This window comes from Sus scrofa, chromosome 14, assembly GCF_054392235.1.
Source record: "Sus scrofa isolate SSC_HxYL_T2T_F1_AM1 chromosome 14, Sscrofa_HxYL_maternal_Yorkshire_Landrace_v2.0, whole genome shotgun sequence".
Classification (NCBI taxonomy): domain Eukaryota; kingdom Metazoa; phylum Chordata; class Mammalia; order Artiodactyla; family Suidae; genus Sus; species Sus scrofa.
In genome coordinates this window covers 93,950,708-93,969,039 of record NC_139396.1, presented here as the reverse complement: position 1 = coordinate 93,969,039, position 18,332 = coordinate 93,950,708, and the positions used below count along the sequence as shown (strand labels likewise).

Genomic DNA, 18,332 nt, shown 5'->3' with positions numbered 1-18,332 from the left:
TCCCAGAGATCATTTCTCTTCTTTGAATCAGGTCCCCAATAATCAATGATTTTAACAGGGAAGCGTATTTCCTCACCTATTCTCCATGATTTCCCTGACAGCAGCAACACTTGGTCCTGCCCCAAGGTGTGTATAATATGGGCCTTTGTCTTTTTGTATAACTCGATCTGTGGAAGGAATAAGATTATTAGACCCAAAGTTTTACAGAATTGCATAGGGGCAAGGAAGAGCTATTTTTACTTTTTTTTTTTCTTTTTCTTTTTCAGTTCAGAACAATGAATCTTGACAAGATTTGGTAAGCTTCTTTAATTAAAGTTGAGGGCAATAGGCCCTGGAATTTAACTTATTCCTTTCCTTCTGCTCCTAGTTAATTCACTCTTTCTCTAAGAATCGGAGGAGGAAAAAGATATTTTCAGTTTTGAGTCATATTCTCCTAACTCTTGTTTTTGTTTTTTGTTTCTGTTTTTTTTAATCTAGAAAAACTGAGGTGCAAAATTAAGACATCCAAGAGCAATACATGTTAACAGCTTGGCCTCAGAATGCTATTAAAATTGAGCCCAACAATCACAATTGTAAGAATTTATTCTATTACACACACACAAATTATGTATTGATAATGTACATGTACACAGAATGTTCCATGTTACAATTATATGTAATATCACGAGACACGCTTTTTGACATCTTTCAGTAAGTGATAATTTAATAAATTTAGGGATGTTGGAATACAATAAAACTATTAAAACAATATTTACAAACAACAAAAAAAATCTAAGATTTCATTATGTTTAAAAAAACCAAGTTGTAAAAATAGTATGTTTTAAAAGTCTTAAGATTTGTTAAATCAAAAACAAAATTAAGATCACTAATAATGGGGAGTTCCATTGTATTGTAGCAGGTCACTGTAGCAGCTTGGGTCCCTCCTGTGGTGTGGGTTCAATCCCTGGCCCCTGAACTTCCACATGCTAATAATAATCACTAATATTGTCAATTCATATAGAAAAACTAACATTTTTTTGTTTTTTTAAGGACTGCACCCTTGGCATATGGAAGTTCCCAGGCTAGGAGTCGATTTAGAGCTGTAGCTGCTGGCCTACACCACAGCCACAGCAATGTCAGATCTGAGCCTTGTCTGCAACCTACACCGCAGCTCACAGCAAAGCCCAGATGCTTAATACACTGAGCAGGGCTAGGGATCAAACCTGTGTCCTCATGGTTACAAGTCAGGATCATTACCGATGAACCACAAAGGGGACTCCTAAAATGTTTTCTTGAGAGAATGGGACTGCAAGGTATTTGTATCATATTTCTGTACCATTTGAATTTCCCCTAGGAAATTGTTCCATTTTATTTTTCTTTCTTTTCCAGTGCACAGGCAGCATATGAAAGTTCCCATGCCAGGGACTGAATCTGAGCCACAGCTGCAACCTACACCACAGCTGCAGCAACACCAGATCCTTAACCACTGCATCAGGCCTGGGATGGAACCTGCACCACTGCTATAGAGACAATGCTAGATCCTTAACCCACTCAGCCATGGCAGGAACTTCTCTACCATTTGAATTTTCATGATTGGGAACTACATATTTCTTAAAGAACAGTATTTTTTTTTTTTTTCTTTATAGGGCTGCACCCACGGCATATGGAAGTTCCCAGGCTAGGGGTCCAGTCGGAGCTGCAACTGCCGGCCTACACCACAGCCACAGCAATGCTGGATCTTTAACCCAATGAGCAAGGCCAGGGATCGAACCCTCATCCTCATGGATCCTAGCTGGGTTCATTAACCACTGAGCCATGAAGGGAACTCCCAGAAAAACAGCATTTTTAACTTGGCCTCTTAGAATCATGTCTAAGTAGAATTACTGGGGAATGCATGTCTGTACCCACACTAAAAGTTCGTTACTTAACCCTTTTAAGGGTATATACATTTTTTGATTTATTTAAGAGAAATGTAGAATTATTTATCTATTTGTTTGTTTGTTTTTTCTTTTTAGGGCTGCACCTATGGCATATAGAGGTTCCTGGGCTAGGAGTCAAATTGGATCTGTAGCTGCTGGCCTACATCACAGCCACAGCAATGCCAGATCCGAGCTGCATCTAAAACATACACCACAGATCACAGCAATGCCAAATTAACCTACTGAATGGAAGCCAGGGATCAAAACTTTGTTCTCATGGATACTAGTCAGATTCATTTCCACTGAGCCAAGACGGAAACTCCTAGAATTATTTCTGTGGCTACATAAGATAACTGAATAATTTTCAACTTATTAGTGATCTAGAGCAGTGGTTCCTAATCAGGGGTGACTGCCAAAGGGAACATTTGGCAATATTTTCGGTTGTGACAATTGTGCATGTGTATTTGTGTGTATATTGTTGCTAGCAAGTTGCGGCCAGTGATGCCACTGAACAACCTACAATATATAAGGCAGTCTCCCTACAACAAAATATTATACCATGTAAAATGCCAACAGTGTTAAATTTGAGGAACCCGGATCTAGAGGTTATTTACTCCTATTTTGCTAAAACATAATACTTTCAGGGACATCTTTTACTCTCAGATAAGATGGTCCCACTTGGGATGATTTCCGAGTCTTTTTTCTTTTTTGGGGGGCTGCACCCACAGCATGCAGATGTTCCAGGGACAGGGATCGAACCAGAGGGTGACAATGCTGGATCCCTAACCTGCTGCATCACCAGGGAACTGAATCTGCTTTTCTTTTTTTTTTTTGTCTTTTTTGTTGTTGTTGTTGCTATTTCTTGGGCCGCTCCCGCGGCATATGGAGGTTCCCAGGCTAGGGGTTGAATCGGAGCCACCGGCCTACGCCAGAGCCACAGCCACGCGAGATCCGAGCCGCGTCTGCAACCTACACCACAGCTCACGGCAACGCCGGATCGTTAACCCACTGAGCAAGGGCAGGGACTGAACCCGCAACCTCATGGTTCCTAGTCGGATTCGTTAACCACTGCGCCACGACGGGAACTCCTGAATCTGCTTTTCTTTCCCCTTCTCTTTAAGTTCCCATTTTTATACAATGAGCACAATAAGTTCACATGTAAATGACAGTGTATAAAACAGTTCCTGGTCCACTGTAGGTACTAAATAAACTTTACCTGGCTGTCTTGTCTAGACTCCTACCCTAAGACAATGTACTATGTATAAGGGTCTTGAAACTAGATAATCATCCTATTGAAACTATGTATACGGTCAAAGGAGACTAGCTCAGATATACAAATTTTAAGGGTGTTTTATTTTTGTCTTTTTAGGGCCACTAATCTGGCATAAGGAGGTTTCCAAGCTAGGGGTCGAATCGCAGCTGTAGACGCTGGCCTACACACAGCAACAGCAACCAGATCTGAGCCGTGTTGCGTCTGTGTCCTACACCACAGCTCTCGTCAACACCAGATCCTTAACCCACTGAGTGAGGTCAGGGATCGAACCTGTATCCTCATGGATGCTAGTCAGATTCGTTTCTGCTTAGCCATGATGGGAATTCCTAAGGGCATTTTAAATTGGGGAATGTTTTCCATTTTAAATAATATTCGGAAAAATATTCTTGTTCACTTCAGATTTTTGAAGCAACAGAAGATGGAAGTTACACACATAGCCTCAGGAGTTGTGACCTCCTGTCTCTGAATTCCAGGTTAGTCATTTGCTAGGTGTGAACTTCTCCAATTCAGTCTCCTCACTTGCGAAATAGGGATAAAAAGCATTTTCTTATGGTAGGTTGTTGTGAAAATAACTAGTCAAGGATGTAGCACAGTATCAGACTTGCAGTAAAGCTCTGGAATAGGAGCCATAATCATTATTATACTCTTCGGTCCTTGGTCTAGGAACCCCACTCAGACAGCATCCTTCTCCTGGGAGGCTCTTCATTCTCAGAGGAGCCTGTCTTTGGTGCCTGGCACGAGGCAGGCTGTCAAAATGAGTGTTGAATGATAAGTAGAGAAATAGAAGGATACACTTCAGAATATCAAGTGGATTTTGAATAATCAAGAATTAAAGTCACTGCTACACTTCACTATTTTTTTCTACTGTAGTTAAAAAAAAAATACCAGAATGATATACTTACTTTATCCTTCCAATAAAGTCTTTCACTACTATTCTGAAATATACTAATGAACCACATGTTTCTAGCAGAAAGACTACCTTTGTTCAAGGCAAGTCTTGAGTCTTTGTGATTTGGGGCCATATTGTAAGAAACATTGTTTTAATAATTAAACCTATATGGGTTCAAAACAGGTTATTTCACAAATTGTATACTAAGTTGTGTAAAAGCTGAAATAGTAAAGTGTTTGAAGCCTGACAAACTTTAATGCCACAATCTATTCAGTCTCCCTAATTTTTAGTTATATTTGAGAAGAAATTTCTTATTTTTGAGCAGTTACATGAAATCTGAACATCGATAGTGACTAATCAGTGCAGGATTCAAATTGAACTTTTATATGTTCCAAATATTGAGTGCATTCTTTGTAAGCCCTGCCTAAGAATCTTTACTCCAACAAAGTTATCTCAAGGCTTTTAACACACTGATAAAACTTTTAATTGCTAGTTTCTGAATATTCTTTTTCAATGATTCCTAAGAAACAACAATTTTTGGAACGCCTCAAAATACATATTTTTAAACAAAATTTTTACAAGATGAAATTCTTTGAAAACAGGAAGAATAAACTATAACTAAAGGAATTCACTCTTACAATAGGCACTATAAACAACCTGAGACATTTGGCTTGAGAGAAATCGTTAATGTTCCACCTTAAAAACTTTACAAATTGCCAATTGGATTTGTGCAACATCAGTGAAAGTCCCACAGAAAAATGGGAGATTAGAATTATTTAGTCCATCCTAGCTAGAATATGAATGGGGCAAAAACGTTATAAAAGATAAACTAAAAGTTCCCGCTATTGCATAGTGGGCTAAGAACCTGACTGCAGAGGATCGGGTTCAATCCCCAGCCCTGTGCAGTGGGTTAAGGATCCAGCATTGCCGCAGAGGTGGTATAGGTTACAGAGGTAGCTGAGATTCAATCCCTGGCCTGGGAACTTCTACATACCGTGGTTGCATCCATTAAAAAACAAACAAACAAACAAGCAAACAAAAAAGGGCAAAAAGATAAACCAAATTTGAATTGGTCATGACTTGAAGCATTTAATGCAAGTAAGTGAAGACACACACATACATGCACTTACCGAGACAGTTGCAGGTTGGCAATTCAGAATCTTTCGTTGTGGACACCAGGGTTTTCGTAGGATTAGTAAAGAAGTTCATGGCATAATCATTAAAACTTTTCTGTGCATTGTCTATTGGGGAAAATTCGGATGCTCCAATGCTAGATAAAAAGACGTCCTCTTCACTTTTGGTAGAAACCACTGTAATTCCACCCGAACATACTACATTGAGGTTCCTGAGAATTTGTGCTGGGTCCGGTAAGGGGGTCTCGTGAGAGATACCAGGCAATGTCGGCAGTCTCTGATGCATGTGTTGGTCTTTAACATCCTGTTGGAACTGTGTTTGGTCATTGCCAGCCATTACATTAGCACACTGGTTAGTTGGAGAGGAGGGCTGGAGTAAAGGATGAACTTTCTGATTGACATTCACTGTTGGTGGTACCTGAGGATATGCATTTTCTGTAAATGCCTGCCCACTGGATTCTGTTTTTAACTGGATTATGGGGAAAGAATCCAAGGGTTCAACCTTCATTTTGTCCTGTGCTAATTCAGGATAATATCGGTCAACTTTTATCTGATTGAGTGGAGGAAATAATGTTTTGTGTTCTAATGCTGAACGCTTTTGAGTCAGTGGTTTCCATACTTTGGTTAGGGGAGGAATTTTGCCCAATAGAATAGGAAAATTATGTGGACCAAATTGACCAAATCTTTGAAATTTAGATGCTATCCAAATATCATGTAACTTACTATACTCATATGACAACTGTTCCTGTTTTTTCTGGTCATTTTCTTGACAACTTATGACTGCAGGCTTCTTTTTCCGACGATCTCTTGACGGGGTAGATTTTGTCTTTTTTTGGGTTGGGTTCTTCTGCTTTGTTACTGATGAACCATGATTATTTTGTACACTGGAGGGTGGTTTCTGTTGTATTGTGGCCTTCTGGCAATAGTTCTGCTGTACATTATATGCAGTCAGGTTTGGTGTACTTTCAACTTTTTTGTCCTCTGCTTTTGTATAATTGAATTTAATTATTGATGCAAGTTGTGTTAACTGAGTTGCAACATCTTCTTCTATTTTACTATGAACTGTATCTTGACATGATGGATTATCCTTTGAGTCCAATTTGTTGCTGCTGTCCAGTGACTGGTTACAATTCTCCAATTTATTAGTTACTGTCAACTGATGCAAATTCTTAGAGCTGTTAAGAGTAACTTTACCTTGAGCAACATTTTTATTGGTATCAGTTTTAGATGAATTTGAATTTGGTATAAAAAGAGATATTGAATTTGTGACTGTTGAATATTCCTGTGCCTTTGTGGATGCTTGGTCACTAGGTGAGCTGCTATGTGACTTAGAAATGTTATTTTGGCCATTAAACACTATGGTGTTGCAGGAATTTTGCTTTTCCAAAGATGGACAGTGATGAAGGCTTTGTGGCTCCCCTTGTAGGTTTGGGTCTTGGAGGTCTTTTCTTACAGAATAAAGGATAGCTTTACAACTATTAAGCAAACTAGCTGTTCTCTGTTCTGTTTCTTCATCCTTCTCTGACTTTGATGGTGAAGAATTTTCTGATGGGGCTTCCGAAAGTTGTGTTAGAGCTTCTATGGCCACTACTTGTTCTAACGTTAATCTCCTATCTTTCATTAGGGAAAGAAGACTTGGTTGAAGTGTTGCTCCTTCTTTTGGTTCTCTATTTGTTATATTTTCTAGGGATTTTGGTTGATCACTTTCATTGTGTACACTAGTACGACTATTTAAGTTGCAGTTTGCAGGATCTGGAAAAGACTTGCAATTAAAGCCAGGCTTCTGAAAGACCAAAATATTATTTCTCCCCTTGAGATGATCACAGCTCGCACTAGTAGCAATGGAGCTCATGGCATTGTTATGGCTTGCTGTGTCTTTCAGGAATTTGTAAGGATTGTTTTCAAATGCCTTGCCAAGTTCTTCAATATTGATTTTTTTAAAAGACAAATTCGTTTCAGTTGGTAAATAGTGTACATTTTTAATGCCGTTTCTTACAGTTTGTGCAAACAATTTTTGAGGTTCAAGGAGGTCAGTAAGTAGGACTTTTTTCCTGTCATCTTCAGAGTTTTTCCGATTTTCAGCTTCTGTAATTATTGCATTAAATTCTCCTTTGACATGATCACTTAAGTTTGATTTCTTGTTTTGTGTCCACTTTTCCACTTCAATACCTGTCATACTTTCTTCATTTTTAGTTACATGTTCAAAAGGAAATACACTCAGTTCCAATCTTTGTTCTTCCTCATGACCACAACTACTGTATTCCATGGATTCTGACTTGGGGCCATTTACTGGTTTGTTGTCAAAATCTGCCTATAAAATAAACATAGAAATTACCCATATAATTTACTCAAATATCTAAGAGCCATAGGAATTTTACAATTCAATAGCAATTAAATATATAGTCCCAAAAGAAAGTTTAAAAAAAAAAAAAAAAAAAGTGGAGTTCCCATCCTGGCGCAGTGGTTAACGAATCCGACTAGGAACCATGAGGTTGTGGGTTCGATCCCTGGCCTTGTTCAGAGGGTTAAGGATCCAACGTTGCCGTGAGCTGTGGTGTAGGTCGCAGACGAGGCTTGGATCCTGAGTTGCTGTGGCTCTGGCGTAGGCCGGCGGCTACAGCTCCAATTCGACCCCTAGCCTGGGAACCTCCATGTGCCGAGGGAGTGGCCCAAGAAAAAGGCAAAAAGACAAAACAAACAAACAAAAAACTAGTAGGCGTTCCAAAGGGTGACCACTGGTGACATCATAGATTTCTTTTGCTGCCTTTCTTTTACTCAAAATTTTATTTGTGAGAGTCATCCACATTGTAGATTATAATTGTAATCCATTGATTCTTACTGCTATATGGTAATTCAAGTGGTTGAATATACTGCAATGTACTTATTCTACTGTAGATGGAGGTTTATTTTTAATTTTTGTCTATAACAAAGGACACTGCTATAGCATATTACCGTTATACATTTAGTGGAGTGGAAGTACTGGGTTATTCAGCATTGGATATATGTATATATACCTTCGGCATTAAGAGGTAGGCCAAAGAATTTTCTGCAGTGGTTATCAGCAAACACTCCCACCAGGAACTGAGTTTCAATTTCTATTAACAATTAGATCACATTCTTCTTCTTGATTTTTCTAATGGCCAAACCTGCAGCATATGGTTCGGCCAGGGATCAAATCCAGCTCCCAGCTGTGACCTACACTGCAGCTGCAGCAATGCCAGATCCTTAACCCACTGCATGGGGCCAGGGAGCAAACCCCCTACCTCCCCAGCTACTGGAGCCACAGCCGTCAGATTCTTAATCCACTGTGCCATGACAGGATCTCCAGATCATATCCTTATTAACAAGTATTTTCTGTCTTTTCACATCAGCCATTCTGGTGAATACCTATATAGTAACATTCCTTCTTTAAAAATTTGAGGGAATTCCCTGGTGGTCTAGTGATTAGGACACTGTGCTTTCACCACTACAGCCCTGGTTCAATTTTTGGTCTGGGAACTGAGGTCTCACATCAAGTTGCTGCACACCATAGCCCAAAAAAAACTGAGATTAAGTTTCCATGAAATAAAGGTCATGATTTTACCACTTAAATTGTATAATTCTGTTATTTTATTCAAGTGTTGTGCAACAATACCTCTATCGAATTCGAGAATATTTTTATCACCCCTAAGAGAAAACTTACACCCATTAAGGAATCACTCTATTCCCCAACTAATGCCTATTTTTTAAAATGTTGAAACTGCTCATTTAAAACAATACCACAAAGAAGTTCCCACTGTGGCTCAGGGAGTGCCATGGCAGTGGCTGAAAAAAAAAAATTAAAACTATACCACAGGATGAGACAATAGGGGGGCATTTCTGTTAGCACCAAATAGAAAACAACCTAATATTTAACATAGCTCTGGAAGTTCTAGTCTATGTCTCAAAGAAAGTAAAATATGAATATCAAAAATTAAGAGGCTTTTGGAATTCCTGTTGTGGCACAATGGAAACAAATCTGACTAGCATCCATGATGACACAGGTTTGATCCCTGGCCTCACTCGGTGGGTTAAGGATCCAGCGTTGCTGTGAGCTGTGGTGTAGGTTGCAGATGAGGCTTGGATCTGGCGTTAATGTGCCTGTAGCATAGGATGGCAGCTATAGCTGTAGCTCGAATTCGACCCCTAGCCTGGGAACCTCCATATGCTGTGGGTGTGGTCCTAAAAAGCAAAAAAAGAAAATTAAGAGGTTTTTGTTAAACAAAGATGAAAGAACTGACTCCATAGAAGACCAGTAGTATTTTTTTCATTCACTTTAGGGTTACACCTGTGGAATATGGGAGTTCCCAGGCAAGAGGTTGACCTATGCCACAACCACAGCAATGCCAGAGTCTTAACCCGCTGTGCCACAGCAGGAACTCCAGAAAATTTCGTTGACTACATATATTAGCAGTTTTAAAGGCAAAAGCACCATAATATGCTTTCAACGTATTAGTCCCAATAGACTTTGTGACAAGTGGGTTTTTTTAACGGATTATTTTTAAATTTGAGTATAATACATTCGGTAAAGATAAGTGTTATCATATAAATCTATTATTATGTGTTTGTGTCTGTGAATGAATTACAATGTAGAATGTATTTCTTGATATGTATACTACTTCAAATGTAAGAAAAATATTGCCAAAAACAAATTCAAAAGTAATAGACCAGGAAAGTATTCACAATATAAATAGAGATACTTTTTTTTTTGGCACACCAATGGCATGTGGAAGTTCTTGAGACACGGATCAAACACGTGCCACAGCAATAACCCAAGCCACTGCAGTGAAAACTCCAGATCCTCAACCCCTCTGTGCCATAAAAACTCCAATTTACTATTCGTTTTTTTTTTGGGCCACTATTCAGCATATGGAGTTCTTGGCCCAGGGATCGGATCCCTGAGCCACAGTTGTGACCTGAGACACATCTGTGGCAATGCCAGATCCTTAACCCACTGTGCTGGCCAAGGGATCTAACCTGTGTCCTCGCACTCCCAAATGCCACCAATCCCATTGTGCCACATTGGGAATTCTTGAGTTACTTTTCGTAATGGAAAAGACCTCCCACAAAATAGGAAGGAAAATGACTCAGTGAGGAAAGAATAGGCATATGCAATTCACTTAGGTGGAAATCAAAAGGATCAAAAGCAATCCAACTTTAGTATAAGATGAGCACAAATGGAAATAAAGGTAATGTTTTCATTCACCCAAATTATAAGAATAAAGCAGAATCATCTGTAAAGCAACTCATAATGCAACATAACATTTATACTACAGAAAACATTAAATAAACAAACTCAGTAGTATTTTGAAAAAAATATGTAGCCATTACTCTACGTATCAATCTAGTGAGTGAGAGGCAAGTTATCCATGATATATCGTTAACTCAAATAGGCAAACGTGACATTATCATCCCTTATTTATTTATTTTTGTCTTTTTGCCTTTTCTAGGGTCGCTCCTGCAGCTCCTGTAGCATATGGAGGTTCTCAGGCTAGGGGTCGAATCAGAGCTATAGTGCTGGCCTACACCAGAGCCACAGCAACGTGGGATCCGAGCCGTGTCTGCAACCTACACCACAACTCACAGCAACACCAGATCCTTAACCCAGTGAGCAAGGCCAGGGATGGAACCCACAACCTCATGGTTCCTAGTTGGATTCGTTAACCACTTAGCCAAGACGGAACTCCTATCATCCCTTTTAATTTAAAACACAAGTGTTTGTCTAGCACAGACAAAAAGCTGATAAGACAAACCTAAAAAGGTAATAACAGTTACCACTAAAATAGAACTGAAGAAAAGAAGAATTTTATTTTTTACTTGAAGCTATTTTAATTGTATAGATATCCATATCTAAACACACTGGAATTCAATGTATACATTCCCCTATAGAGAAGATCTTGAGGTCCTTTTCAAATCTGTGCACCAAAACTAAAGGACATTCTCATTAATTAGTGAGCTTACTTAAAACCAACTGACCGGAGTTCCCGTCATGGCTCAGTGGTTGGCAAATCTGACTAGGAACCATGAGGTTGTGGTTCGATCCCTGGCCTCGCTCAGTGGGTTAAGGATTTGGCATTGCTGTGAGCTGTGGTGTAGGTTGCAGACGTGGCTCGGATCCTGCGTTGCTGTGGCCCTGGTGTAGGCTGGTGGCTACAACTCTGATTAGACCCCTAGCCTAGGAATCTCCATATGCCTCAGGAGCGGCCCAAGAAAAGACAAAACAAACAAAACAAAACAAAAACCAACTGACCAACACAGAAAAAAAACTATGGTTATCAAAGGGGAAAGGATGTAGGGATAAACTAGGAGTTCACGATTAAAAGATACACACTTCTATAGATAAAATAGAAGCAAGGACCTACGATATGGCACAGGGAACTATACTCATTATCTTGTAACAACCTATAATAATTTTATAATCTATAATGGAAACAAATCTGAAAAAGAATATGTATACATATATGTATAGCTGAATCATTTTGATATACAATTAAAACTAATGCATAATTGTAAATCCACCATATTCAACTAAAAAAAAAAGCAATAAAGTGGCAAATAAAAAAACAACAACAAAAGTGGGAGTTCCCTGGTAATCTGGTGGTTAGTACTTCGTGCTTTCACTGCTGAGGCCCGGGTTCAATCCCTGGCCTGGGAATTGAGATCCACATCAAGCCACCTGCATTTTGTAGCCAAAAAAAACCAAAAACAAAAACAAAAAAAGTTATTCCAAGAATTCTGATAGTACTTCTCTGTCTCAGATCTTTACTTCATGATACCCTCAAGTTTCTTGACCACCCCTATCGAGTCACAGTTCATTTTGCATCTTCTCGTTTTGCTGTTTTCCTACACAGTCTAGATCTCTCGGACTGCCATTTCAACAGTTCTTTTCTTAGATCTCTTGCATTATTTCAAAGGCAAAGCAAGCAATACCACCTACTTGGTATGCAAAATAGAAAAAAAGCCTTAGTATTTCATACAGTTTTTTTAAAAAAAAAAAAAGCCATTGGGTATCACAAGCATATAAATACATGAACACATATCCTACCCTCTAACTCAAAAACTAAACTTTAAGAAAACAAGGTAACAAATTAGATTTCAGTAGACAATCTTTGAAATCACCCTGGAGTCTTTGAAACACATTCCAATTAAATATAATAAAATGTGTATGTGCCTATGACATTAGAGAAAGGTTACTCTTTTCCAGCTACTTGCTGTTTATTTATCTTGAAACTGAGCAGCCAAAGCAAATAGATTTACCACTACTGGGGAAAAGAAATTCAAATTCAAATCATGTCAAAAGTGAATTAACATGGATGAGTAAAGAAGCAATTTTAAAATTACATATCATCTTATTTAGATAAATGTAACTTTCATCTTTATTTATTTATTTATTTTATTTTATTTTTTGGTTTTTAGGTACCACCTGAGGCATATGGAAGTTCCCAGGCTATAAGTCGAATCAGAGCTGTAACTGCTGGCCTACACTATAGCCACAGCAATGCTGGGTCCAAACCACATCTTCGATCTACACCTCAGCCAGCAACAATGCTGGATCCTTAACTCACTGAATGAAGCCAGGGATCAAACCACATTCTCATGGAGACTAACCGGGTTCTTAAACCAAAGAGCCACAGTGGGAACTTTTAAAATAGTTTCCTTGTTTTTTGGGGTTTTTTGTCTTTTTTTTCCTTCTTTTTAGGGCCGCACCCACGGTATATGGAGGTTCCCAAGCTAGGGGTCCAATCAGAGCGGTAGCTGCCGGCCTACACCACAGCTCATGGCAACACCGGATCCGTAATCCCCTGAGCAAGGCCAGGGATTGAACCTGCAACCTCATGGTTCCTAGTTGGATTTCTTTCCGCTGGCCATGATAGGAACTCCTAGAACACTTTTTTTAAATAGACTTGTTGTAAAGAAATGAAACTAGTCAATATCTACAAATCAATGAATGTTATACACCACATTAACACACTGAATAAAAACTATATGATCTCCTCTATAGATGCAGAAAAGGCTTGACTAGTGAGGTTCAGCAGTTATGAACCCAGCTAGTCTCCATGAGGATGCAGGTTTGATCCCTGGTTTTGCTCAGTGGGTTAAGGATCTGGCATTGCTCTGACGTATGGTGTAGGTCGAAGACAATACTCAGATCTGGCATTGCTGTGACTGTGATATAGGATAGCAGCTGCAGCTGGAGCTCCAGTTCAACACATAACCTGAGAACTTGCAAATGCCGCAAGTGTAGCCCTACAAAGTAAAAAAAAACAACTCACCATAAAGGAGTTCCCACAATGGGATTGGTGGCATCTCTGCAGCACCAGGACACAGGTTTGGCCCCAGCCTGGCACAGTTGGTTAAAGGATCCAGCATTGCTGCAATTGCTGCCATTGCCCCGTAGGTCACAACTGTGGCTTGGATCTGATCCCTTGCCAGGGAACTCCATAAGCCGCAGGGTGGCCAAAATAAAGGAAACAAAAACAGAAACAAAAAACTCACCACAAAGTGGGTATAAAGGGAACACACCTCAACATAATAAAGGCCACATACGATAATTTCAGTTAACATCATACACTGGTGAAAAGCTGAAAGTATTCCCTAAGATCTAGAAGAAGATAAGAAGGCTCACACTTGCTACATTTTTTTTTTTTTTTTGGTCTTTTTGCTATTTCTTAGGCCACTCCCTCAGCATATGGAGGTTCCGAGGCTAGGGGTCGAATTGGAGCTGTAGCCGCCGGCCTACGCCAGAGCCACAGCAACTCGGGATCCAAGCCACATCTGTAACCCACACCACAGCTCACGGCAACGCCGGATCCTTAACCATCTGAGCAAGGACAGGGATTGAACCCGCAACCTCATGGTTTCTAGTCAGATTTGTTAACCACTGAGCCACGACGGGAACTCTTGCTGCTTTTATAGTATTGGAAATCCTAGCTACAACAATCAAAACAAGGAGAAATGAAAGCAATCCAAAACTGTAAAGGAAATAAAACTGTCACCGCAGATGACATGATACTATACATAGAATGTCCTAAAGATAAAAAACTACAAGAGCTGGAGTTCCCATCGTGGTGCAGTGGTTAACGAACCCGACTAGGAACCATGAGGTTGCGGGTTCGGTCCCTGTCCTTGCTCAGTGGGTTAAGGAACCGGCGTTGCCATGAGCTGTGGTGTAGGTTGCAGACGCGGCTCGGATCCTGCGTTGCTGTGGCTCTGACGTAGGCTGGTGGCTACAGCTCCGATTCGACCCCTAGCCTGGGAACCTCCATATGCCACGGAAGCGGCCCAAAGAAATAGCAAAAAGACAAAAAACAAACAAACAAACAAACAAAACCTACAAGAGCTATTCAATTAACTTGGTAAAATTGCTGGATAGAAAACTAACGTACAGAAATATTTTGCAAAAAAAAAAAAAGAAAGAAATATTTTGCATTTCTACACACTAACAACAAACTATCAGAAAGAGAAACTCTGGAAACAAAACCATTTGCAATCCTATCAAAAAGAAAAAAAAAATAGGAGTTCCCATCATGGTTCAGGGGTAACAAACCCAACTAGTATCCATGAGGACGAGAGTTTGATCCCTGGTTTCTCTCACAGTGGGTTAAGGATCCAGTGTTCCTGTGAGCTGTGATGTAGGTTGCAGAAACGTTTCGGATTCTGCATTGCTCTGGCTGTGGTGTAGGCTGGTAGCTGTAGCTCCAATTCAACCCCTAGCCTGGGAACTTCCCTAAGTTGTGGGTGCAGCCCTAAGAAGATCAAAAAAAAAAAGAAAGAAAAGAAAAGAAAAGAAAACCTAGGATAAATAACCAAGGAGGTAAAAGACTTAATTGGAAAAACCTAAGACACTGATGAGAGAAACTACTCTTTTGGTTTCTTACAATATATTGACTACAGTTCCCTGTACTCTATCTACAGAAAGACCTTGTTGTTTATTTTATTTATAGTAGTCTGTATCTACTAATCCCAAACTCTTAATTTATTCCTTCCCTGCCCTTCCCCTTTGGTGACCATTAGGTCTGTTTTTGATGTTTGTCTTTTTTTTTTGGCCAGTGGGAACTCCACAAAAAACTGTTGATGACAAACAGATAGAAAAGATGTACTGTGTTTATTGGTTGGAGGAATTAATATTATTAAAATGACCATGCTATTCAAGACAGTCTAAAGATACAATGCAATCCTTATCAAAATACCAAATCAAAATTATTACAGTTCCTCTATAGCTCAGCAGATTAAAGATCCAGCATTGTCACTACTGTGGATTGGGTGGATCCCTGGTCCATGAACTATCACATGCTGGGTGCCAAAAAATATTTTTTCAAATAATTTTGTAGGAAAACACAAAAGACCCTGAACGGCCAAAATAATCTTGAGAAGGAAAAACAGGACTGGAGGAATTACACGGCCCTACTTTATTTTATTTTATTTTTTGTCTTTTTTTGCTATTTCTTTGGGCTGCTCCCGCGGCATATGGAGGTTCCCAGGCTAGGGGTCCAATCGGAGCTATAGCCACTGGCCTATGTCAGAGCCACAGCAACTCGGAATCCGAGCCGCCTCTGCGACCTACACCACAGCTCACGGCAACGCCGGATCGTTAACCCACTGAGCAAGGCCAGGGACCGAACCCACAACCTCATGGTTCCTGGTCGGATTCATTAACCACTGCGCCACGACAGGAACTCCACACGGCCCTACTTTAGATGATACTTTACAAAGCTACAGTAATCAAAATAGTATGGTATTGGCATAAAAACAAGATCAATGAAACAGAATAGAGAGCCCAGGAAAACAAACAAACAAAACAAAAACCCCACTTATTGTCAATCTATGACAAAAAAAGGCAAGAAGATACAAGGAGGAAAAGATAGTATCTTCAACATGTGGTACTGGGAAAGCTGGATGGCATGTAAAGGAATGAAATTAGAAACACATTTTCACACCACGTGAAAAAATAAATACAAAATAGATTAAAAAACTAAATGTAGGAGTTCCCGTCGTTGAGCAGTGGTTAATGAATACGATTAAGAACCATGAGGTTGTGGGTTCGATCCCTGGCCTTGCTCAGTGGGTTAAGGATCTGGCGTTGCCCTGAGCTGTGGTGTAGGTCGCAGACACAGCTTGGATCCTGTGTTGCTGTGGCAGTGGTATAGGCAGACAGCTGTAGCTCCGATTTGACCCCTAGCCTGGGAACCTCCATATTCTGAGAGCGGCCCTAGAAAAGTCAAAAAAGACCAAAAAAAACCCCCAAAACAAAAAACCCTAAATGTAGGAGGTTCCATTGTGACTCAGCGTTTAACAAACCCGACTAGTATAGTATCCATGAGGACTTGGGTTCAATCCCGGCTTCACTCAGTGGGTTAAGGATGCTGCTTTGATGAAAGATGTGGTGTAGGTCGCAGATGCAGCTTGGATTGCAAGTTGCTATGGCTATGATCCAGCTTTGATTTGAGCTGTAGCTGGGGAACTTCCATATGCTGTGGGTATGGCCCTAAAATGACCAAAAAAAAAAAAAGGCAAACAACAACAAAAACTAAATGTAAGGACAGATACCACTCTTAAAGGTAAACAGAGGTGAACACTGACATAAAAGGCAGCAATATTTTTCTTTGTTTCACCTTTTGGAATAATAAAAATAGAAACAAAAGGGACCTGAAACCATAAACTTCTAGAAGAAAAACATAGGCAGAACATTCTTTGAGACAAATTGTAGCATTATTTTTTGATCTGTTTCTTAAGACAAAGCAAAAATAAACAAATGAAATCTAATTAAACTTTAAAGCTTTTGCACAGCAAAAGAAACCATCAACAGAAGACAATCTACTGAATGGGAGAAAGTATTTGTAAATGGTGACCAATAAAGGGTTAATGTTGAAAAATATATATAAACAGCTCGTACAAATCAATACAAAAAACTAAACAATTTACTTCTGTATAGCACAGAGAACTATATCTAATCACTTGTGATGGAACATAATGGAGGATAATATGAGAAAAAAATGTGTATTTAGGGCTTTTTGCCTCAGCAAGGCACTGGTGCATTGCCAGGTCTCTTCCAGCTAATGATATGCATGGATTCCAGCAGCAAGGAAGACAGGATGGAAGAGATATTGGACTGATGGTGCTGGTCCCCTGACCTCCAAGAACAGGTGCTCCCGGAATCAGAGATGCTTCCTGGCCCCCAGAGAAGGAAAACAGATGCATTCTGTCTGGCAGCAGTTGCCCTTTTTGAAGCAGTGGCTCCTTCAGGCAGGGTCCTTTGTCCACTTATTCCCACTCCAAACCTGGCTTTGCTGGTTTACAATCCCTCTGCTTAGCTCTCTTTCCTATTCTGTGCTTAAAAACCTTGTTTCCTGCATGCTTCTCTGGTTCTTTGATCTTCATTTTTTCCTACTGATCGTGGCGTGAATTTTTTAAGACTTACTTCTGGAGTTTCTAGGAGTTACTTGTAATATAGTGTCTTGCCACTTTCGTTTTTGCCTCATTTTGGAGTTTGCTTAGCTTTATCTGAGTTTGGGGTCCTTTTCTGAAGAGACTAGGTAGGAAACATGCGAATAGAAATCTTAAACTGATTATTTTTAAGGTCTGCTGGGAACAGGACTTCTAAAACAACAAATATGTTGGAAAGACTGTGGTCCAAGGCCATTTTTGCTGGTTATAAGCAGAGTCTCCAGAACCAGAGGCAGCAGACAGCTCTTCTTGAAATTGAAGATGTTTATGCCAGAGATGAAACTAAATTTTATCTAGGCAAGAGATGTGCTTATGTATACAAAGCAAAGAATAACAGTGACTCCTGGCAGAAAACCTAACAAAACCAGAATAATCTGGGGAAAGGAAGCTCATGCTCATGGCAACAGTGGCATGGCTCATGCCAAATTCTGAAGCAACCTTCCTGCTATGGCCATTGGACACAGAATTGTGTGATGATGTACCCTTCAAGGATTTAAATTTACTGAAAAGTAAATAAATAAGAGGATTTGTTCTCTTATAAAAAAAAGAAAAAGAAAAGAATGTGTATATATAAGTGTGTGTATAACTGGGTCACTTTACTGTACAGCAGAAATTGACGGAATATTATACTTATTTTTTTTTGTCTTTTTGTCTTTTTAGGGCCACACCTGCAGCAT

At 39.7% G+C, this 18,332-nt stretch overlaps 2 protein-coding genes and 1 pseudogene across 19 annotated transcripts in view; 2 read left to right on the top strand and 1 right to left on the bottom strand.

Moving 5' to 3' along the window:
- DNA2 (DNA replication helicase/nuclease 2) overlaps nucleotides 1-18,332 on the top strand; it is a 349,771-nt gene that overhangs the window by 124,234 nt on the left and 207,205 nt on the right. The window lies entirely within an intron of this gene.
- Nucleotides 1-18,332, bottom strand: part of TET1 (tet methylcytosine dioxygenase 1) — a 155,921-nt gene that overhangs the window by 49,162 nt on the left and 88,427 nt on the right. For 11 of the 18 annotated variants that reach the window (XR_014825651.1, XM_084993048.1, XM_084993050.1 and 8 more), the window contains 2 exon segments: nucleotides 5,191-7,504; nucleotides 77-167 (listed from right to left, as the gene is read on the bottom strand). The exons of 4 other annotated variants lie outside the window; for them this stretch is intronic. Coding sequence is in view for 10 of the 14 variants with exons in the window: in XM_084993048.1 (XP_084849174.1) it covers nucleotides 77-167; nucleotides 5,191-7,504 (2,405 nt within the window). In the remaining 4 variants the exon portion in view is untranslated. 18 annotated transcript variants of the gene reach the window in all.
- LOC106508086 (large ribosomal subunit protein eL33 pseudogene) lies at nucleotides 17,700-18,152 on the top strand (annotated as a pseudogene).